Source organism: Aquarana catesbeiana, linkage group LG05, assembly GCF_042186555.1.
Source record: "Aquarana catesbeiana isolate 2022-GZ linkage group LG05, ASM4218655v1, whole genome shotgun sequence".
In the NCBI taxonomy this organism is placed as follows: domain Eukaryota; kingdom Metazoa; phylum Chordata; class Amphibia; order Anura; family Ranidae; genus Aquarana; species Aquarana catesbeiana.
The window spans coordinates 105,033,810-105,057,332 of record NC_133328.1 but is presented as its reverse complement, the minus strand read 5'-3'; the positions used below and the strand labels follow the sequence as shown (position 1 = coordinate 105,057,332).

The following is a 23,523-nucleotide window of genomic DNA, read 5'->3' as shown; positions in this document are numbered from 1 at the left end:
AGACAAAAAAGAGTACAAGAAAAACATTTTTCAACTCTTATGCAGTGTACACACGAGCGGACTTTTCGACCGGACTGGTCCGATGGACCGAGTCCGGCGGACAATCCGATCGTGTGTGGGCTTCATCCGACCTTCAGCTGACTTTTCCAGTCGAAAATCTGACGGACTTTAGATTTGAAACATGCTTCAAATCTTTCCAACGGACTCGAGTCTGGTCGAAAAATCCGCTCGTCTGTATGCTAGTCCAACGGACGAAAACCCATGCTAGGGCAGCTATTGGCTACTGGCTATCAACTTCCTTATTTTAGTCCGATCATATGTCCTCACGTACGAATCCGTTGGACTTTGGTGTGATCGTGTGTAGGCAAGTCCGTTCTTTAAAAAGTCCGTCGGAAGTCCGTCAAAAGTCTGACGAAAGTCCGCCGGAATGGCCGTCGGACTTTTGTTGCCAAATAGTCCGCTCGTGTGTACGCGGCCTTACGCTAATTTTTTAATCTTTCATATTTGTTTTATTTGAATTGATGACAAGTATGGCATTTTGATTACTTCTAGTGTGCTTGTCAGTTCTTACGATGTTTTACAAAGGCATTACTGTAAACCAACCCCCCCTGTCTATGTGGCTGAAAAATATATGCTGCTGGCTGGATTGTTGTCCCTCAGATCCCCAATGATAACTCTTGTCTCCAGTACAGGAATTATGAAAAATCCAACGTTTTTGAGTTGTCACAGGAACAGTAGGTGAGGAGAAACCTTTCAATGAGAAAAGCTGTTCTGGTGACAATTGTAAACAATGGGATATACCGTACCTTTACTTTGAAGAGATCTCCTCTTCTATTACTTCCTGCTGTGTCTGTGGGACAGAACATGAAGGGAAATCTTCACCGTGAAACACAGTCCATGCCATATTCTATATAAAGTGAAACATCAATTTTGTTTAAAAAAAGAAAGAATGTAAATAACTCTTTCTAAAAGGAAAAGGACATCCCTAAAGTTAAATGTTTTACTTGCTCTATAGGATGTTTAAGGCAATCATGGGACCTTAGTTGAACCAGAACACCAAACCATAAACAGTACTGTGTCCACCTAATGGTCTTCATTGGGGATAGTGGTTCTTGACAGGTTGTGAAAGGCCCTTACCTCTGGTGTTCTGATTTAGCAAGGTTTTGTGATTGTGTAGAAAAAAAAAAGGCCGCACACTGGAATGAGATGCTTGCTTGAAAGAAGTCTTTATTATCGCATGCCAGACAGACAAAACAGGACCAAGGTTAACGCGTTTCACACGTGTGTACCCTGCTTGTTCACAACAAAATAATATGGCTTCAACATTGGTTATTTATAGGGTATGCCCAAATTGAGCCGCAACCAAAACGATCATGTAGAAGAAGCAGCTGATACACATAAACAACTGCAGTCATACGTTTAAAAACATTTCATGATCTAAATGTCAAAAAACTTTAAAGAAAAAAAGGGGGAGAAAGAAAGAAAGGGAAAAAGAAAAGGGGGATAAAAAGAAAAAAAAGAAAAGAAAAAAGAAACCAACAGTGTCACCTATATCCAAAATAATAAAAGTTAAAAGTGAAAAAACATGGATAAACAGATAAAAACACTGATGACAGAGACAAATGGAATATGTGAGCTGTATAAACAGCTCCAAGGAAACAAAATTGTAGGGGAATTACCATATTATAAATAAGCCTATATGAGCCTAAATAAGCCTATATTCAAAAGGACGGCAAATATCCCTCTCACATCACATCACATTGCATGTCAGCATATTCAACATTTCACCACTGTGCTTTGCTACATAGATGTAAACCAATCAAAAAATAATAGCAAAAAAGTAGAAAAACCTGCACAGTGATGACAGAAAATAAAATATTGCCAGCTAGGGCTATTAATAGGACAAAATAATATGAAAAAAGAGGGAATTGTTAATATGAATGATAATTATTACGCCCAAGCACTAATCAGAAAAATACACCCGTACCATATAAAGAGAACAAAACTTTGCAAGTCGCCGGTCAAAACCACAAAAGTCAAAAGACAAAAGCAAAAATGCAAGTATGGGAGATATTATCATAAATGGTAATGAGGGTAGCGGTCCAATGTATGGGGACTAAAATGAATGGGTACATCTCAATGATACCAATAAAATTAGAATCATCTACTCATAAAAATGTGTGATGTCCCATTCAGAATTTAACCCATAGGGTATACGTGTTTTAAATTAAAAAATCCAAAAAACTTCCCTTTCACAGAGAAGTTTAAAAACATCTCCCCCTCTCTTGGGTGTAACAATCTTCAATAACCTGGACCCCCACCACAGAAGTGTCCCCACCATGATACTGAATAAAATGTCGGGCGACATTAGTAGATTTTTTTCCTCTCTACTATAAAGATGCTCTTGAAATCTATCTCTAAGTCACCTGGTGGTACGTCCTATATACTGCACATTGCATGATTTACAAGTGATGATATAAATCACATATTTGGTGTTACAATTGTAGAACGATTGTATTCTGTGTTCTCTTTCATTCAAAACATGAGCGCACCAGATTACCCTTGGTAATGTGTTTGCAACAGGGGCATCCTCCCCCTACACACCCATAATTGCCCTTAAAATGCAGCCATGTAGTAGACCTGATGGTACTAGGGTTAAAGAGGTGACAGGAAATTGCCCAAGCCGAAATAAAGTTGATACCATCCTTCAGGAAGTCCGCACAAATGTGGTCCTCCAAAAGGATAGGTAATTATCTGTGAACAATCTTCCTAATGTCCCCAAACTTCTCACTGAAGGGCGTACTGAGTGTGGGTCTCCCTTTATTAAATCGGGTTTCCCTCCTTTTTCTGTCACAAAACATATTTCCTTTTAAAAGGTCCCCTCTATTCTTGGAGCTTGCAATGGACAGGGCCCTATCAAGCATCCACCTAGGATATTCTCTTTGTACAAAACGTGAGTACAGAGCCTAGGCCCCTATCTCGTAAATGCGCTCGTCACTACATATTCTGCGGACTCTCAGGAATTGACTAACCGGATTACCCCTGATGGCATGCCATGGATGACCTGATCCTGCCATCAAGAGTATTGCCAGACAGTGGCTTCCTATAGAGGCTGGTGTGAATGACTAAGCCATCACCACAGAGATTTGATTTCTTTTACCAAGAAATCATTTTTCTGTCTTTCATTTTTTTTTTTTTTGGTGGGAGTGAAGGTGGGGGGTATTTGCTTATGCTTCCAAAAGAGAATTGATACAATATAATAGCGTGGATAAATCATCACAGAAGATAAGCACCTCATCCCTAAATTTTTAGAAGAGAGAACACATTGGATGGGACTATATCGGTGCAATATGAAAACCCAACCAAAGAATAAGGTTAAAATCTTCAGTATATTTATTAACATAAGTCTAAAAAGTCATGTTCATAAAAACATACAGTATGTTTATAACCCATATATTATGGTCCATATTTGTTTAAAGTGGAATAGGCTTGGTCCTGACATGTTTCGCCCAGTTATTGGGTTTTCTCAGGGGATGCTATCTGCATGGGGTCTCAGCCTACCCAGGTTTCTGAAATATCACTTAGAGATGTAGTCACAGGTTTATTCAATAACTATGCTATATCCACTGCAAAGCTGCAGGTGGCCACAGAAGACAGACAAGGACCAGATGGAATTAAGCTGTATATATGAATGGCACTGGGGGCAGGGTCCACAGTACAGACCATTCACATATTTGGCTGCTCCAAAATTCTGTGGTCTGCGTGTGTCCCCGCATGTCTTTGGCTCAGGTCCAACTTGCATAGACATCTATCCATGAAGTTCTACAGATGTCTTCCAAGTGGCACCTGTAGTAGCACTGAAATGCTACTTTGAAATCGGGCTATTTCAAGTGAAGTAGTCCGATTTCAATGTCGCGATCAGTGTGACCCGGGTGTAAGACTGCATTTCCAGCACCTTTGTAATGCATGTATGCAGGGGCGTTGCTAGGTCTACAAAAGATCTGGGGCTAGAGCCCATAGCAGCGTAGTGAAGAAAGTCATACGCTTGGGCGGGCATACACATGTATATAATATACGTGTGTGTGTGTGTGTATGTATACCCCAAAAAGCCTCCCCCTTCCATCAGGGTCCCCAGAGAGCCCCCCTTATGATAGGGTCCCCAGAGAGCCTCCCCCTTAAATTAGGGTCCCCAGAGAGCCTCCCCATTAAATCAGGGTCCCCAGAGAGCCTCCCCCTTAAATCAGGGTCCCCAGAGAGCCCCCCACACTTACATCATGGTCCCCAGAGATCCCCCCACTTACATCAGGGTCCCCAGAGAGCCCCCCACTTACATCAGGGTCCCCAGAGAGTTTCCCCACTTAAATCAGGGTCCCCAGAGAGCCCCCCCACTTACATCAGGGTCCCCAGAGAGCCCCCCACTTACATCAGGGTCCTCAGAGAGCCTCCCCCTTAAATCAGGTTCCTCAGAGAGCTTCCCCCTTAAATCAGGGTCCCCAGAGAGCCCCCCTTACATCAGGGTCCCCAGAGAGCCCCCCACTTACATGAGGGTCCCCAGAGAGCCTCCCCCTTAAATCAAAATCCCCAGAGAGCCTCCCCCTTAAATCAAGGTCCCCAGGGAGCCCCCCACTTACATCAGGGTCCCCAGAGAGCCTCCCCTCCCATTGGGGACCCCTGCAGAGACTCGGGGCTATGGGCCCCAGATTCGGGGCTATAGCCTCAAAAGCCACCCCCTAGCGACACCACTGCATGTATGTATCCCTAGCAAGTATCTCACCAAAAATGAAAGGTTCACAACAGTAAACAGAGGGCGTGTGAAACATAACTACAAGCTCTGTGCAGACTTCTAGCAGCAAATTTTTAAGCAAGCATAGGCATGAGTGTTTTGTAAAGTCCTGTTTGGTCTAGGAAAAAGGAATTTTGTTTTTTTCCCCCAAAAATGTCAGAACGATCTTAGACTTCAGCCATGTGAGTTTGGTAGGCTGCTGAAAGTATAAAAATTTAGGATTTTGCCACCTATTGCATGATAAAAGCAGGATGAGGTGAGTTGGTGAGGAAATCCATCATGATGTTGTACAGGACTGGAGAGGGATGTGTCATGCATTACTATATACTACTACTACTACCATATAATCCATCAACTTCTCAGAGTTATGCCTGTCACTATCTTTAGAAAGTCATGTTACCAGTTCACATTCATAGAGATAAAAGCTCCAAGCGAAGACCTAAATTCAAAACATTTACATATTTGTGGCACATTATGCTCAAATTAACATGAATTTCACTAAGGCGGCCACTAAGGGGGACAAATCATTTGAAATGGCTTCCTAGCGCACCAAAATACACCAAAAATAGGTGCATGCACTATTTGTAGCAGGGCAAAGCACCACAATGCACGATAGTGCGTTACCTTGCCCCAACAATATTGTTGGGGTGTCATTAAGAATGAATATTGTGAAATCCAACATTTTTGAGAACGAATGGCACCGCAGTGCACCAACACACATATTGGAAATCTGACCTAATAAAAAAATGTTTATAAAACTATGTATAAGTAATTGTGTTTGCTTTTGCATTCACTGTTTAGAAGAAACTCAATTCTTCTAAAACCTTTGTGCACTCAGTGGAAACACAAGCTTGCCAATTGCACACAGTACAGTTCAAACACTCCCTCGGCCACACAGTCCTCTAACTACAATACTCTAACTACAAATATGAACTTGTCTGTTAATTTTTAATCCTATGTACAGGAATTTCTGCAGGGTACAATTAAAGACAAAATGTTTATACCGGGCATGTAATAATGTTTAGGGGTACTGACAGTTCTTATACTGACTTAAAGCAACTGACTCAACCTTTTTTCAGTCAAGGTACCCTTTAAAATTATGGACAATCTCAAAGCACCCTCTAAAATTATGGATAATCTCAAGGCACACTCTAAAATTATGGACAGTTTCGAGGCACCCCATTCTAAAATGTAAAAAATTAGTTTTAAAAATAGTTTTACCTAATACATCAACATTCACACACATAGGCCACCCAGTGTTAGAGGTGGTTTATTCTCCCAAATCCAATACACTTTGCACACTGGTACTGACTAGTATCCCAATGTTTCTCTTCTTCCTCAGTGTTTCTTCATCACTCAGCTAATGTGACCCCAGTGCTGACAGAGAGGGGCAGGGGAGGGTCATTGGTTGTTAGGACACTGGCGGCTAGAAGGTCGTCATGGTGCACAATGAAAACCTGTGGCTTTGTGTAACTAAAAGGCAGGCTTCATCCGTTGGCTTGTATATAATTTTGGGGCAATTTTAAGGCATTTTGCCAAGGCACCCCTGAAGAAACCTCATGGCACCCCAGGGTGCCTGGGCACCCTGGTTGAAAAAGTCTGACTAAGTGCCGGTTCACACCAGTGCGATGTGGGAACCAGCGCAATTCCAGTGCCGGTTCCCACATCACATAGAACTCGCAGGCAGTTCACACTGTCCTATGCGAACCGCTGCGAGCGTCAATAGAATGTTAATGACACCCCCAGTTCGGTTTGCATATCGCAGTGCGAACTGTGAATTCGAACAGGAATCGGATTGCGTGGGGGTGAAAAGAAAAAAGAAGGGCCCTGCACGATATTGGTCCTAATACGATGCAAATTCAGCCATACAATATGTATGGCTGAATTTTCGGCGCACAGTCATCGCATGTGATCCGCACAGTAGTGCGGTGCGTATCACATGCAATGTCTGATATCGCAATAGTGTGAACCGGCACTTAAAGTATACCTAAAGGTAAAACATTCTTTTTGGTTTTGGATAGAGTGGAGAAGGTTTAGAACGACTGTCAGGTTTTTTCTTGTTGTCTGTGTCCCTGTTAGGGAGATTCGTCCTCTATATGCTGGTGACTATAATCACTGAAAGTAAAATAAAATCCACAATTTTGGGTTGTCCCTAGAACAGGAATAGTGGGAGAGCCTTCCAATGGGGACACTAGTTCCAATAACCCTCGTGACAAACGGGGATTTCCTCTCACTTCCTCTTTTGGCTATGAGACAGGAAGTGAAGAAAAATCTCCACATTGGGACTATGGGTTATAACCCTCCCTTACTCTATCCCAAAAAAGTTTTGCCTTTAATTCAACTTTAAATGTTCATTTAATCTAATACCCAGAAGAGTACAACTATTTAGGATATTAATTTTGTAGTTCAGTAATAAGAGTGGACCGGATACAGTATCTCACAAAAGTGAGTACACCCCTCACATTTTTGTAAATATTTTATTATATCTTTTCATGTGACAACACTGAAGAAATGACACTTTGCTACAATGTAAAGTAGTGAGTGTGCAGCTTGTATAAAAGTGTACATTTGCTGTTGCCTCAAAATAACTCAACACAGCCAATAATATCTAAACCGCTGGCAACAAAAGTGAGTACATCCCTAGGTAAAAATGTCAAAATTGGGCCCAATTAGCCATTTTGTCTCCCCAGTGTCATGTGACTCATTAGTGTTACAAGGTCTCAGGTGTGAATGGGGAGCAGGTGTGTTAAATTTGGTGTTATCGCTCTCACTCTCTCATACTGGTCGCTGGAAGTTCAACATGGCCCCTCATGGCAAAGAACTCTTGTAATAAATAAAAAAAATAAAAAATAAAAAAACGAACAAAAAATTTCCCTTTACAGTAGATGTAACGGTAAATGCATTAATGCAACAGAGAATCATTTAGACGTTGGGCCTTATTGCTATTACACAAATCTAGGGCTTTCTGGACAGTGTAACAGAGCCTCCATATGGTTATTCTTTATATAGCTGGCACATTTGACCTGTTTTGTAGATTTGAATATATTCAAAACTGCCACTGGAAAATGTTTTTTTTATATCTGTTCCTTATAGTCAGATTGTAGCTTATATAGACATGGCCTAAAAAAGTACAATCTAACAGCAGTGCTCCAAATACCAGTGTAAATGTAGCCATACATGGCTCAAACTGTTATGCCCCGTACACATGGTCGGACATTGATCGGACATTCCGACAACAAAATCCATGGATTTTTTGCGACGGATGTTGGCTCAAACTTGTCTTGCATACACACGGTCACACAAAGTTTCTGAATGCGGTGACGTAAAACACGTATGCAATGTTGTTGCTTTGTGTGCCTCTTTTGTAGAGATTCTCCTTCTCTCCTGTCTACTTTATCTATATGCTGTTAATATTTATGTAGTAAGCACTGATTTAAAATATATTTATCAAATTCTGTGTTTTCAGTTTCTCTGTCAAGATGACCGCACAGCTGCTTGCTAACATCAGTCGGAAGCCAGGTCTGCAGATATGGTCCATCGAGGTAAGACATTATTCTCTACTGTTAATGTTTTCAATGGCCATGAAACAGAAGCTCAAAATGGGTATGGTAAATGGAATTTATATGGACTAAAAGATATTTTATTAGCTTGGTTAAAGAGGTCCTAGAGATGGTAGTTGGAGACATTATGTGGACATGATCCAACGGCCCAACATCGATGTCTTTAAAAGACTGATGCATAGGATGCATTAAGGTGAAAAAACACGTAGGTTAACAACCCCTTTAAAACAAGCCCTCAAAGACCTCTGTAGCTGAAGGCACAAAGACAAAATTCACAAGAGACACACTTTTGGACCAAATCGTATATTTTACAAATATTTGCAGGCAAAAAAAATCAGTTTTACAAATAAATGAATAGTAGAACTATAGGCAAAACATTTGTTTTTCATTTTGGATAGAGTAAGTGAGGGTTATTGTAACCCCTGTCAGTTTATTTTTTGCCATCCTTTTTGGGAAATTTCCCTTCACTTCTTGTCCCATAGCCAAAACAGGAAGTGAGAGGAAATCCCTGCAATTTAAGGGAAAGCCTTAGGGACCCCTGGGTCACCAGAACTAGTGTCCCCATTGGAAGGTCTCCCCTCTATTACTTTTCTGGGGGCAAGCCAAAATTTGGCATTTTCTTTTGCTTTCACTTTCAATGACAATGGTAAACAGGACAAATAGAGAGGGTGAATCTTCCTAATGGGGGCACAAACAGCAATAAAAAGAGATAATCAAATGCCTCTCCAATCTATCCAAAACTAAAAAAAAAAAAAAAAAAAAAAAAAAAAAGTTTAATCTTTAGTTAAGCTTTAAATGAATAAATACATTTTATCTGGAGCTGCTTTCTAACCAGTATTATATGATTCAGAATAACACAAAAATACATTCAGAGCACCTTTATCAGCAGAGTCCCCTTTAAATCGGAAGTAACATCTCAACAAGTAACAAAAAGTTTCAACAAAAAGATTCAGCTATAATGCAACAGAATTGCACTTTTTTTACATTTAGTTAATTGCAGAAAATGTTTAGGATTTGAGGAAGGCATTGGTGGCTTTAGCTTTACATATATATTTTAATACCACCTTCCTGGCTGTGTAGTGCGGCAGAGGAGTAGGATTCACAGAACAGACAGCACAAAATATAAAATATACAGTTTACACACATATATACACTAATTACTATATATATATATATATATATATATATATATATATATATCTCTTTACAAAGACTGGCAGATTTTAAGTTTCACTCAATTGAATAATATGTGTGTAGATGCTGGATGGAGTGCACAGTTGGGGAGATTTCTTCTAAAACTGGTGCACACAGAATCTGGTGCCTCTGTCAGCTTGTTCATTTACCACTTGACCTCCGGAAGATTTACCCTGCATGACCAGGCCATTTTTTATGATACGGCACTGTGTTAATTTAACTGACAATTGTGCGGTCGTGTGACGATGTACCCAAATAAAATTTGTGTCCTCTTTCCCCCATAAATAGAGCTTTCTTTTGGTGGTATTTGATCAACTCTGTGGTTTTAATTTCTTGCGCTATAAACAAAAAAAGAGCGACAATTTTTTTTTTTACTTTCTCCTATAATAAAAATATTGAGAAAATCAAATTTCTTCATAAATTTAGGCCAATATGTTTTCTGCTACATATTTTTGGTAAAAAAAATCCCAGTAAGCAAATATTGATTGGTTTGCACAAAAGTTATAGCATCTACAAACTATGTGATATTTTTATTTATTTATCTTTTGATTTATTTATTTTACTAGTGATGGCGGTGATCAGCGACATATAGCGGGACTGCAATATTGCGGCAGACAAATCGGACACTGACTGACACTTTTTGGGGACCAGTGACATTAATACAGTGATCAGTGTAAAAATATGCACTGTCACTGTACTAATGACACTGGCTGGAAGAGGTTGACATCGGGAGCGATCAAAGGGTTAACTGTGTGCCTAGCTGTTGTTTCAGCATAGTGGGGGAGGTACTTTCACTAGTGGAAGGCATGGATCGGTGTCCCTGCTTTACAGGAACACAGGATCCATGCCTTCTGTACTGACAGAATGACAATCTGCCTTTGTTTACAGATCGGCATTCTGTATCTGTAACGAAGCATCAGCGGGTGCTGGTGGACATCAAGTCCACTGCACAGTCCAATCAGCTCCCACTATGTATAATCACAGCAGGAGTGGGCCGGCGGCGGCACGTGCGTGCCCCAGACTCAGGGGTGCAGGATCACATACTAGGTACATGATCCTGCACAGCAGAGCCGCCTTGCCGCCGAATATGCAAGTTTTACTGTCGGCAAGTGGTCAAGCTTTGACAATAAAACCTGGAAGCTGATTGGCTACCGTGCACAGCTGCACCATTCTGTATGCACCAGTTTTAGTAAATCTCCCCCAGTGCTTTCGTGATTAGCACACCTACCATGAATTTATTTGCGGGGAGTTTGCATGCATTACCTGTGTTTGTGTGCTTGTGTGGATTTCCTGTAAGTATTCTGGTTTCCTCCCACACACCAAAGACATTCTGGTAGGTTCATTGGCTCCTGTCTAAATTAGCCCATATTAGGGATGAGCTTCGAGTTCGAGTCGAACTCATGTTCGACTCGAACATTGGCTGTTCGCAAGTTCACCGAACAGCGAACAATTTGGGGTGTTCGCGGCAAATTCGAATGCCGCGGAACACCCTTTAAAAGTCTATGGGAGAAATCAAAAGTGCTAATTTTAAAGGCTAATATGCAAGTTATTGTCATAAAAAGTGTTTGGGGACCTGGGTCCTGCCCCAGGGGACATGGATCAATGCAAAAAAAAGTTTTAAAAACGGCCGTTTTTTCAGGAGCAGTGATTTTAATAATGCTTAAAGTCAATCAATAAAAGTGTAATATCCCTTTAAATTTCGTACCTGGGGGGTGTCTATAGTGTGTCTGTAAAGGGGCGCATGTTTCCTGTGTTTAGAACAGTCTGACAGCAAAATGACATTTTGAAGGAAAAAACTCATTTAAAACTACCCGCGGCTATTGCATTGCCGACAATACACATAGAAGTTCATTGATAAAAACGGCATGGGAATTCCCCAAAGGGGAACCCCGAACCAAAATTAAAAAAAAAAAATGACGTGGGAGTCCCCCTAAATTCCATACCAGGCCCTTCAGGTCTGGTATGGATATTAAGGGGAACCCCGGCCAAAATTTAAAAAAAAAATGACGTGGAGTTCCCCCTAAATTCCATACCAGACCCTTCAGGTCTGGTATGGATTTTAAGGGGAACCCCGCGCCAAAAAAAAAAAAAAAAACGGCGTGGGGTCCCCCCAAAAATCCATATTAGACCCTTATCCGAGCACGCAACCTGGCAGGCCGCAGGAAAAGAGGGGGGGACGAGAGTGCGGCCCCCCCTCCCTCCTGAACCGTACCAGGCCACATGCCCTCAACATTGGGAGGGTGCTTTGGGGTAGCCCCCCAAAACACCTTGTCCCCATGTTGATGAGGACAAGGGCCTCATCCCCACAACCCTGGCCGGTGGTTGTGGGGGTCTGCGGGCGGGGGGCTTATCGGAATCTGGAAGCCCCCTTTAACAAGGTGACCCCCAGATCCCGGCCCCCCCCTGTGTGAAATGGTAAAAAAGTGTCAAAAATGTTAAAAAGGACAAGAGACAGTTTTTGACAATTCCTTTATTTAAATGCTTCTTCTTTCTTCTATCTTCCTTCATCTTCTGGTTCTTCTGGTTCTTCTGGCTCTTCTGGTTCTTCCTCCGGCGTTCTCGTCCAGCATCTCCTCCGCGGCGTCTTCTATCTTCTTCTCCTCGGGCCGCTCCGCACCCATGGCATAGGGGGGAGGCTCCCGCTCTTCTCTTCTTCTTTTCTTCTCTTCTGTTCTTCTTCATTTTCTTCTCCGGGCCGCTCCGCAATCCATGCTGGCATGGAGGGAGGCTCCCGCTGTGTGACGGCGCTCCTCGTCTGACAGGTCTTAAATAACGGGGGGCGGGGCCACCCGGTGACCCCGCCCCCCTCTGACGCACGGTGACTTGACGGGACTTCCCTGTGGCATTCCCCGTGACGTCACAGGGAAGTCCCGTCAAGTCACCGTGCGTCAGAGGGGGGCGGGGTTCACCGGGTGGCCCCGCCCACCCGGTTATTTAAGAACTGTCAGACGAGGAGCGCCGTCACACAGCGGGAGCCTCCCTCCATGCCAGCATGGATTGCGGAGCGGCCCGGAGAAGAAAATGAAGAAGAACAGAAGAGAAGAAAAGAAGAAGAGAAGAGTGGGAGCCTCCCCCCTATGCCATGGGTGCGGAGCGGCCCGAGGAGAAGAAGATAGAAGACGCCGCGGAGGAGATGCTGGACGAGAACGCCGGAGGAAGAACCAGAAGAGCCAGAAGAACCAGAAGAACCAGAAGATGAAGGAAGATAGAAGAAAGAAGAAGCATTTAAATAAAGGAATTGTCAAAAACTGTCTCTTGTCATTTTTAACATTTTTGACACTTTTTTCGTGAAATGGCTTACCATTTCACACAGGGGGGGGGCCGGGATCTGGGGGTCACCTTGTTAAAGGGGGCTTCCAGATTCCGATAAGCCCCCCGCCCGCAGACCCCCACAACCACCGGCCAGGGTTGTGGGGATGAGGCCCTTGTCCTCATCAACATGGGGACAAGGTGTTTTGGGGGGCTACCCCAAAGCACCCTCCCAATGTTGAGGGCATGTGGCCTGGTACGGTTCAGGAGGGAGGGGGGGCCGCACTCTCGTCCCCCCCTCTTTTCCTGCGGCCTGCCAGGTTGCGTGCTCGGATAAGGGTCTGGTATGGATTTTTGGGGGGACCCCACGCCGTTTTTTTTTTTTTTTTTGGCGCGGGGTTCCCCTTAAAATCCATACCAGACCTGAAGGGTCTGGTATGGAATTTAGGGGGAACCCCACGTCATTTTTTTTTTTAATTTTGGCCGGGGTTCCCCTTAATATCCATACCAGACCTGAAGGGCCTGGTATGGAATTTAGGAGGACTCCCACGTCATATTTTTTTTTTAATTTTGGTTCGGGGTTCCCCTTTGGGGAATTCCCATGCCGTTTTTATCAATGAACTTCTATGTGTATTGTCGGCAATGCAATAGCCGCGGGTAGTTTTAAATGAGTTTTTTCCTTCAAAATGTCATTTTGCTGTCAGACTGTTCTAAACACAGGAAACATGCGCCCCTTTACAGGCATACTATAGACACCCCCCAGGTACGAAATTTAAAGGGATATTACACTTTTATTGATTGACTTTAAGCATTATTAAAATCACTGCTCCTGAAAAAACGGCCGTTTTTAAAACTTTTTTTTGCATTGATCCATGTCCCCTGGGGCAGGACCCAGGTCCCCAAACACTTTTTATGACAATAACTTGCATATAAGCCTTTAAAATTAGCACTTTTGATTATTCATGTTCGTGTCCCATAGACTTTAACGGTGTTCGCATGTTCGAACGAACTTTTTTCCTGTTCGCATGTTCTGGTGCGAACCGAACAGGGGGGTGTTCGGCTCATCCCTAGCCCACATATATGTGAGGCAGAAACCTTCGATTGTAAGCTCCTAAAGCACCTTTGTTTTGTAGATTGTAAGCTCCTTGAGGGCAGGAACTGATCGGAATGTACAATATCTAAAGTGCTGTGAAATTCTTTTCAATATATAAATACCTGTGATAATTAAATACTGTAGATGTCAACGGCAGTTGTCTGCCACTATTCAATTTAATTCAGGCCTAACGTCTAACGGGAAGCAAAAAGACATAATCAGGCGGACAGTTTTCGAGTAATATAGTTTGTTCCCTATAACACAAATAATGGTGACATGACATGTCAACAGGGTTTTGTCAAAACCAGTGAATAGCTATTGTGTTTCATGAAGATCAATGTTAAAGTTTAAATAATCCTCTCACTACACTGAGTCTTCTCTCTCACACTCCTTCATAATGGGTTTTGCACGCACCAGCCCTTGTTTGTAATGATTGAATCATTTAGCAACTATAGAGGAAGGGCTCATATACAATTGCTTTGGCTTCAGCACACATTAACCACTTGCTTACTGGGCACTTAAACCCCCCTCCTGCCCAGACCAATTTTTAGCTTAATCACCACTTGGGTTTTTATTTTTTGCTAAACAAACAAAAAAAAATTAGAAAAAAAAATAAACCTGTTTCATAGGTTGTTATAAAATTTTGCAAACGGGTAATTTTTCTCCTTCATTGATATTTACTGATGGGCTGCACTGATAGGCACAGATAAGGTGACACTGATAGGCACTAATAAATTGCACTGATGGGCCCTGATGGGTGGCACTGATGGACACTGGTAGGTGGCACTGATGGACACTGGTAGGTGGCACTGATAGGCAGATCTGGTGATGAGGCACTGATTGGTGACATTTATAGCACCGATGGGTGGTACTGTGGGCACTGGTAGGTAGTGCTGGTAGGCGCTGGTAGGTGGCACAGGTGGGCACAGAAGCCTCTGCAAAGGCACTCCACGATAGGGACTGATGTCCCTCTCACAGCCGCCGGTGACACTGATAGGCACTAATAAGATGGCACTGATGGGCCCTGATGGGTGGCACTGATGGGCACTGGTAGGTGGCACTGATGGACACTGGTAGGTGGCACTGATGGGCACTGGTAGGTGTTATTGATAGGCAGAACTGGTGATGAGGCACTGATTGGTGACATTTATAGCACTGATTGGTGGTACTGTGGGCACTGGTAGGTAGCGCTGGTGGGCACTGGTAGGTGGCACAGGTGGGCACAGAAGCCTCTGCAGAGGCTCTCCACGATAGGGACTGATGTCCCTCTCACAACCGCCGGTGTTTGGCTTTTTTTTTTCTCCTCGCGCTACCAGCGTGAGGAGAAAAAATAGCCGATTACCGGCTCTGTTTACATCACATGATCAGCTGTCATTGGCTGACAGCTGATCACGTGGTAAGGGGTCGGGATCACGTGGTAAGGGATTGGGTTAAAGCACCTTCCGCTTCAACATGCTTTTATGATGTGTTTTTGATGCTTCAGTGGTGCTTCAATGAAGCTTCGGTGATGCTTCGATGAAGCGTCAGGGATGCTGCCGTGATGCTCTTTTAAAGCTTTTTTGAAGCTTGACAGATGCCCTGTGTGTGTGTGGATATTTCATACCTGCAATTTCTCCAAAACAAAGCGAAGCCACAGGTGCTCGTCATAGAGTTCTATGGAGGCTTTGAAGATGCTTTGAAGCACCACTAAAGCGACATGGGGTATAATTTTTGAAGCAAAGCAAATGAAAATCAAAAGCAAGGTGTAAACAGGACTGTATTCTAACCATTTTATTTAGTGACAGGGGCTTTGACTGGTGTTCAGAGAGCTTTAACAAAGCATGTCCGAAGCCTTGTTTTGAAGCAAGTGTAAACAAGCCATTATTATAGTGCACTGTGAAGTGTGCCACCACTGTATGAATAACGTATATTATAGAAAAAGTGAGGGTTCAAGAGAAATAGAGAACACAAAGAGAATGGGTTGAAAATAAGAAACCAGCAAAGAAGGATTGTTAACAGGATATCTAAACTGAGAGAATATGGGGACTGGCATTGCTGGCCTCACTTTCTGAAGTTGCTAGCTCCATGGCTTTCACGGTGATTCTATTATTCTAATACTGTATAAGGCCCAGGCCTGATACGTGGATGCAGACCAGTCGTCCTGACTTCACTCTTTCTAATCAGCATGCTTGTTCCAGGTCAATATAATTACATTTAGATGTGTGTCAGCCCCTTACAGCCCATTTGAAAAGTGATTTGTAGTGGAACAGTGGAGTTTGACAAGTGGCAAGGTGATATGTCACTTCCTCACCGACTGTTTTAATCATGTAAATTCTGCACCACCGCAGGGTGCATATGCTGTATATGGATGCAGGGCTATTGAGGTGCAGCCTCATTTGCTTGAATGGGTTGTGTTCAGCAGCGGTACTGCTCACCAAATGCGATGGGGGGGGGGTTCATGTCTGTGAAGCAAAGCATTGAAGCACATGTACATCCCCGTCCAGCAGCTTATGGGGGGATGGGTTGGTCTACCGATGCTGAAAGCATAGCTCAGCCACTGGTCACAATGGTAAATAAGCCCTTACAGAACTTTTTGAAGCCAGAGACAGCCAGGCAACTAGAAGTAGGTCAGCAATTGAAGAAGGAGGATCGGAATAGCAGTTTCAAAAGCACTGGTCAGCCAAGGCAGCCTATGTGTTTCTCTCATTGACAGTTTTCTTTAAATTTGGGATAGCAATATTATGTTATGCATTTATATAAACTGGAGAAAATGTAACTGACAAAACTGGGCAAAACTATGGTGAAATAACAAATGATTATTTTACCTGTCTTTAAGAATAGATACTAAGATATCCACCTGTGAAGATTAGGCCTGATATACATGTGCGTACTTAAAGTGGTTGTAAACCTCAAACATGAAATATGAAAAAAAGCACATCTCTCTATAGTGTGTGCTTGTCTCAGTTAGGTGTAATTTCTGTCTACTGCCTCATTCCTCTGCTATCAGCATGAATCACTTCTGACATATTTTCCTGACACCAAGAGAAAAAAGGTGACGGGGAGGGAGCTCCAGCTGATTGACAGACTCAGTTCTGTTCCTGTGTGCTGTGTGAAGGGGGGGTGTGTCCCTTCCCTCCAATCAGCTGTCAGAACTCTCCTCACTGAGCTCTGCAGAGTGTAACCCAGCTTTCCGCCCCTTTATTCTAAATGCCCAAACAAACTTTATAACTTCTGGACTTTGAACGGATGTAGAGAAGAGAAGGCTGCAGATAAACAGGTAAAAAATATGTAGGAAGATTTGTTTCTTCTCTGTGTGTCACCTGAGCCAGTCACTTCACTGGGTATATGTAAGGGTTTACAACCACTTTAGCCATATCCCGCCTATAGTGGCTCTCCCATTCTGACTGGACATCATATGCAGGGCGGCGATCAGTGGTGCAGTGTGTTGCTCTGATCATGGTAAAGAGCCTATAACATAGGCTCTTTACCATGTGATTAGATGTGTCTGTGGTCTGTGCTTCTGTTTTCATATGTTGCATGTTATGTTAATTATGCTGGTGCATTGTTTCTTTAAATACTTAAATATATTTTCTTAAAATAAAATTCGGGCTGATTGCTGTAGGGGTTTGGCCCTGTATGTGACTTCTTCATCTGCAGGTGTGTCATATCCTGTATCTTGGGGTATAGATATCTGCGGAGGGCCGACCCTGGTTATAGGGAGTCTGATGAGAATAGATGTGAGGATCCACTGTTGATGTGGTTTACCTTCTCCTGTGCTTTCCCTCCAATGGGCCCGATGGTACTTGCAAAAATAAAGATTTTTTATTAAAAAGAAAAAAAAATGTCCCCTCTTTTCCTGTTCTGGTGACAATGCAAAATTTTGGATTTATCCTTATTCCCAGTGACATTTTGACCAGGACAATTAGAGAAGGTGTAGCTTTCTGACCGGGACAAAGGCAGCAATAAAAATCTGATATTGGGTTTAAATCCAAATCTAAAAAAAATGCCTTTAGTTATTTTTTTTAAAAACATAAATGTTAAATATATTTGGAAAGAGCCCAGTTATTAAGCTACTTAGTGTTGAGTAGCAGAATCTTGCTGAGTCACTTGGGCATTAGTCAGTAAACCCTGAAACTCACCCTGAGCTTTAGTCATCTTGAATTGAACACAATTTTTAGACACACCTGACTCAAGGTAAACGCTAATGTTTTCATCCAGGCATTGCTGTGCTGCATCAGTTCTAGTGATCCTCTAACACACCTACTGGTGATGCAGGGACACCCAACTTGTTGCTATTCAAACATAAAAAAGCCTATGGAAAAAATGCCAGGACTTAAAGCAGAACTACACTGCATCTGAGCACCACAAACCAAAAACTCTATTTAATTTATTTATAATATTCAAAGCAAACCCATCCATCTATCCGTGTCTCCTCTCCATGCTTTATTTTGCTGAAAAATCACTTTGAAAACCCATGTACTTCCTGAAATCCATCTGCCTAGCTCAGGCATGCAAACAGGAGGGTGTTTTAGGGTGAGAAAACCCCTCCTAAAGGCACCTGGGATGTATGACATCATTTGTCTATGCCTGGTAAGGAGGTAATTAATAAAATGTAAAAAAAAAAAAAAAAATTTAAAATAATATACTTTCCTATCTATTTACGGATACTAGCAGCATAAGGATTAAAAACAGTCAATGTTGATTGAGTTAGTGAAGATCCGCTTTACTTCTTTTTCTTCTTCTTCTATGTTCTCAGTCATTAGTTGGATTTAAACCAGCCCTGGAAGTTTAAATATGATTGGTGATAAAGGAAGCAGAGAGAAAGGAAGTTACACAGTACACTTCAACTGATGCTGTATAGAAGTATATACTGTCATCTCCAGTGGGAGGCAGAGTTGGGGAAAAAACTGGATCCAGAGGATTGGCAGGTCATGACTGCATCTCTATCCAAATGCTCCAGGAATGTACTATTCCTAGAAAACGCTTACAAAATACTATATCGCTGGTATTACACTTCAGCTAGACTTGCGTGCTTTATTCCATCCTACTCCCCCTTATACTTCTGTGGGTGTGCCCAGGAAGGAACAATGGCACATATCTGGTGGAAATGCCCCAAAGTATGCAGATTGTGGATCAGAATCTATGCACTCCTTCGTAACCTTTTTAATACAAATATAAAAAGGGATCCCTATGAAGCCCTCCTAGGGAAACCAATCACAGAACTATTAAGACCAGAACGCCAACTGGCGTCGCATGTTTTTACTGCAACTAAATTGACTATAGCAAAGGCCTGGAAAACCCCAGTTCTCAGCTTTGAAACAGTAAAAAAACGTGTAAATGATATTATGATCAACGAAAAGTTGACAGCTGTGCTATCAGACACACATGATAAGTTCCTTCGGACATGGCGACCCTGGGTGTCTCACGTCCACCCTTCTAGATTTGATCCTGCGCTGCTCTCACTCTGAGATACCTCCACTCCCCCCACCTCCCGCCCCTTTTTCCTCTTCTGCACCATTCTCTTTCCTCTTTTCTTGGCCTTTTCTCTTCTACATCTTTTTTCTTATCTTCTTCTTCGCAACTTTTTTTGATCTACAACCCAACCTCTGTTAGGTTGGTCGCATGCTGAACGATCCCTTTAACCACTTGCTTACAGGGCACTTAAACCCCCCTCCTATCCAGACCAATTTTTAGCTTTCAGCGCTAACGCATTTTGAATGACAATTGCGCGGTCATACAACGCTGTACCCAAATGAAATTTTTATCATTTTTTTCCCACAAATAGAGCTTTCTTTTGGTGGTATTTGATCACCTCTGCGGTTTTTACTTTTTGTTAAAAAAATGTAAAAACCTGAATTTTTAAAAAAAAAAAAAAAATTTTTTTTTATATTTTGTTATAAAAATTTTTTAACGGGTACTTTTTCTTCTTCATTGATATACGTTGATGAGGCGGCAGTGATGGGCACTGATAGGTGGCAGTGATGGGCACTGATGGGTGGCAGTGATGGGCACTGATGGGTGGCAGTGATGGGCAGCACTGACAGGTGGCACTGATTGGCACTACAGGTGGGCATTGGTAGGTGGCACTTGTGGGCATTGATAGGTGGCACTTGTTGGCATTGATAGGTGGCACTGTGGGCACTGTTAGGTGGCACTTTTGGGTGGCACTGATGAGGAATGTGTTGTGCTTCCACTTCGGGACCGATGTCCCTGACATCTGAGCCGGTGATCGGCTTTTTTCTCTACTCGCGCTGTCAGCGCGAGTAAAAAAAAAAACGATTACCGATCTTCCTGTTTACATCATGTGATCAGCTGTCATTGGCTGACAGCTGATCACATGGTAAGGGGCCGGGACCGGCCCCTTACTCAGATCGGTGATCAGCCGAGTCTCAGTGACTCGGTGATCACAGCGCGCCCGGCGCCCAGCAGGGAGCGTGCACAGGGGAGGACGTCATATGACGTCCTCCCGGGAATGCAGGTCCGCGCTGTGGCCGTCATTCGGCCATAGTGCGGATGTCTAGTGGTTAAGGACATGATAATGTGATACCTAGCGCCATATGGTCTCTTTCTTATTATGTTGTTTAACATTCAAAGTCAACTCAGTCTGTACTAGGCTTTATAAACTTAAATACATTTTGCTAATATCTAGCAGGTTAGCATATCCATAAAATCCACAGACCATATGCAACCTCTCCTGAACATCAGGACGGTGTAGGATTTATTATGTCTAGTAATGTTCTATTTGCGATACATCTGCAATTTTAATGCAGATGTGTTTACATGGTATGCCCACCACTGTTTTTTGTATTCTTTCTGATGATCTTTATGTTCAATAAAAACCTTTGTACAAGAAGTATATACTGTCAGGGCTTTTTTTCTCAGAAAATAGGTGCAGGAACTCAGTCACAACCCCCTCCCTCCAGGGGTGCATTATGTGCAGAGTGCTGGGATGCGTTTGGTACATAGCACTGAGTTTAGGGGTTCGCTATGTACAGAGTTCCGGGGTGCACTTGGCACATAGTACAAAGTTTAAGGATGCACTACATGCAGAGTTCCGGGGTGCACTTGGTACAGAGTTTAGGGATGCACTACATGCAGAGTTCGGGGGTGTGCTATGTACAGAGTGCAGAGTTTAGGCTTCGTCCACAGCTGCTTACCTCTGCATCCCCCATCCAGATCTCACTGCATCTCTCTTGTTACCATCCTGCTCCCAGTGGGAGCTGCTCAGGAGATCAGATCTGTGGGAGTCATTGGGAGACAAACCATCACTGGTAAACTCAGACGCTGGACTTCTGTGTTTACAAGCGATAGGGATGAGCAGGGAGCAGAGGGCCTGAGCCAGAGGTGGTGGAACCGAGTTCCACCAAGTTCCAGCTGAAAAAAAGCCCTGTATACTGTATATGTATTTATTCCATATAGGATAACACAAAACGCAGTTTAAGGTCCCAGCTAGAAACTAGCATGTAACAAAGTAATTTGATTATTGATTTCCAAATTAATACATGCATACATCAAAGTCTAGCTAAAGCCAAAACTTTTTTTCCTATTTTGGATAGAGTAGGAATAGTGAAAACCTATATCAGTTTGCCTGTGTCAAGAGATTTGCCTTCACTTCCTGTCCTGTAGACACAATAGGAATTAGGGAATCTTTTTGACAGCTTGGACCCCCTTTTGCCTTCAGAATTGCCTTGAATTCTTTGTGGCATATATTCAACAAGATGCTGGAAACATTCCTCTGAGATTTTGCTCCATATTGACATGATAGCATCATGCAGTTGCTGCCGATTTGTCGGCTGCAATCCACGATGCAAATTTCCCATTCCACCACATGCCAAAGGTGCTCTATTGGATTGAGATCTATTGACTGTGGAGGCCATTGAAGTACAGTGATCTCATTCTCATGTTCAAGAAACCAGTGGTGAGATGATTTGAGCTTTGTGACATGGTGCATTATCCTGCTGGTAGGAGCCATCAGAAGATGGGTACACTGTAGTCATAAAGGGATGGACATGGTCAGCAACAATACTCAGGTAGGCCGTGGCATTTAAACAATGCTCAATTGATACTAAAAGGCCCAAAGTGTGCTAAGAAATTATCCCCCACACCATTACACCATGAGCCTGAACCGTTGATACAAGGCAGGATGGAGCCATGCTTTCATGTTATTTATGCCAAATTCTGACCCTACCATCTGAATGTCACAGCTGGAATCGAGACTCATGAGACCAGGCAACCTTTGTCCAATATTCTATTGTCCAATTTTGGTGAGCCTGTGTGAATTGTAGCCTCAGTTTCCTGTTCTTAGCTGACAGGAGTGGCACCCGGTGTGGTCTTCTGCTGCTGTAGCCCATTGCTTCAAGGTTCTATGTGTTGTGTGTTCAGAGATAGTATTCTGCATACCTTGGTTCTCCTCTGACCTTTGACATCAACAAGGCATTTTCAACCACACAACTTCCGCTCACTGGATATTTTCTATTTTTTGGGCCATTCTCTGTAAACCCTAGAGATGGTTGCGTGTGAAAATCCCAGTAGATCAGCAGTTTTTGAAATAGTCAGACCAGCCCGTCTGGCACCAACAGCCATGCCACAGTCACTTAAATCCTTTCTTCCTTATTCTGATGCTCAGTTTGAACTTTAACAAGTCGTCTTCACCACATCTAGATGCCTAAATGCATTGAGTTGCTGCAATATGATTGGCTGATTAGCAATTTGTGTTGCCAAGAAATTGAACAGGTGTACCTAATAAAGTGGCCGGTGAGTGTAAATCTATATACATATGTAAAAGTGTATAGAGTCATGCAATCTGAATGTACTATATATTGAAAAACCTCCATCTGTATGCTAAATCCATTGGTAGCAAACATAAGTTAAATAACATTAAGGAAACAAAATGTTTGGCTGTAAAATAATAATGTTTTTGAATTTCATTTCAGAAAATGCAAATGGTTCCACTGCCTGAAAAAGCTTATGGGAGCTTCTTTGAAGGCGACTGCTACATTATTTTATCTGTAAGTATCAGCACTTGAGCATAAAATAAATATGTGCCATCTCAGTTTATATTATCAGATACACATTGGACCCAACATCAGTGATAAAATTCGATTTCAGTTATTCTTCCTATAAACATTCCTTTAACAACAGAAAAAACATTTTCACAGTGTAACTGTCTTACATAAAGCTGTATAAAAAAAAAATTGTGCAAACACTGGAACCTGTGTTAGTAGAAATCAACTTTAGCATGAGTATGAAAGATCTGAAAGCTTAGCTGATTGGTTGTTGTGGGTTAGCGCTCATCAATTTATGTCAATAGATCTGTTCTCATAAAGCAGGGGTGCCCAACCTTTTGAAGAGTAAGGGCCACTTAAGCGACTTGGTAACCGTTCGCGGGCCATAATGAGCAGAGCGGGTGGATGGCAGCCCACTCTACTCTCTTTTTTTTTTTTTTTTTTTTAGCAGATTGGATTGGAGTTAGGCGTTTGTAAACAGACACAAGTCAATTTACATCTGCCACTCCTTAGAGGTGAATGGAGGGTCCGATTGGGTCGGACTGACCTGTGTGTAAGGGGCCTAAGGCTTCTTTCACACTATGCACTGTTGTTTACCCGCACCGCAGGTACAGTACAGTTCACCTGTGGCTTTCATGCAGGTTTGCTGCACTTTGCCAT

The 23,523-nt window shown here is 42.6% G+C and overlaps 1 protein-coding gene across 2 annotated transcripts in view; it reads left to right on the top strand.

Annotated features, from left to right (window-relative positions):
- Positions 1-23,523, top strand: part of LOC141144389 (villin-1-like) — a 165,766-nt gene that overhangs the window by 54,675 nt on the left and 87,568 nt on the right. For both annotated transcript variants that reach the window (XM_073630035.1, XM_073630036.1), the window contains exons 2-3: positions 8,250-8,325; positions 22,792-22,866. In XM_073630035.1, coding sequence (XP_073486136.1) covers positions 8,263-8,325; positions 22,792-22,866 — 138 coding nt within the window. In that variant the 5' untranslated portion in view covers positions 8,250-8,262. The remainder of the gene's footprint in view (positions 1-8,249; positions 8,326-22,791; positions 22,867-23,523) is intronic.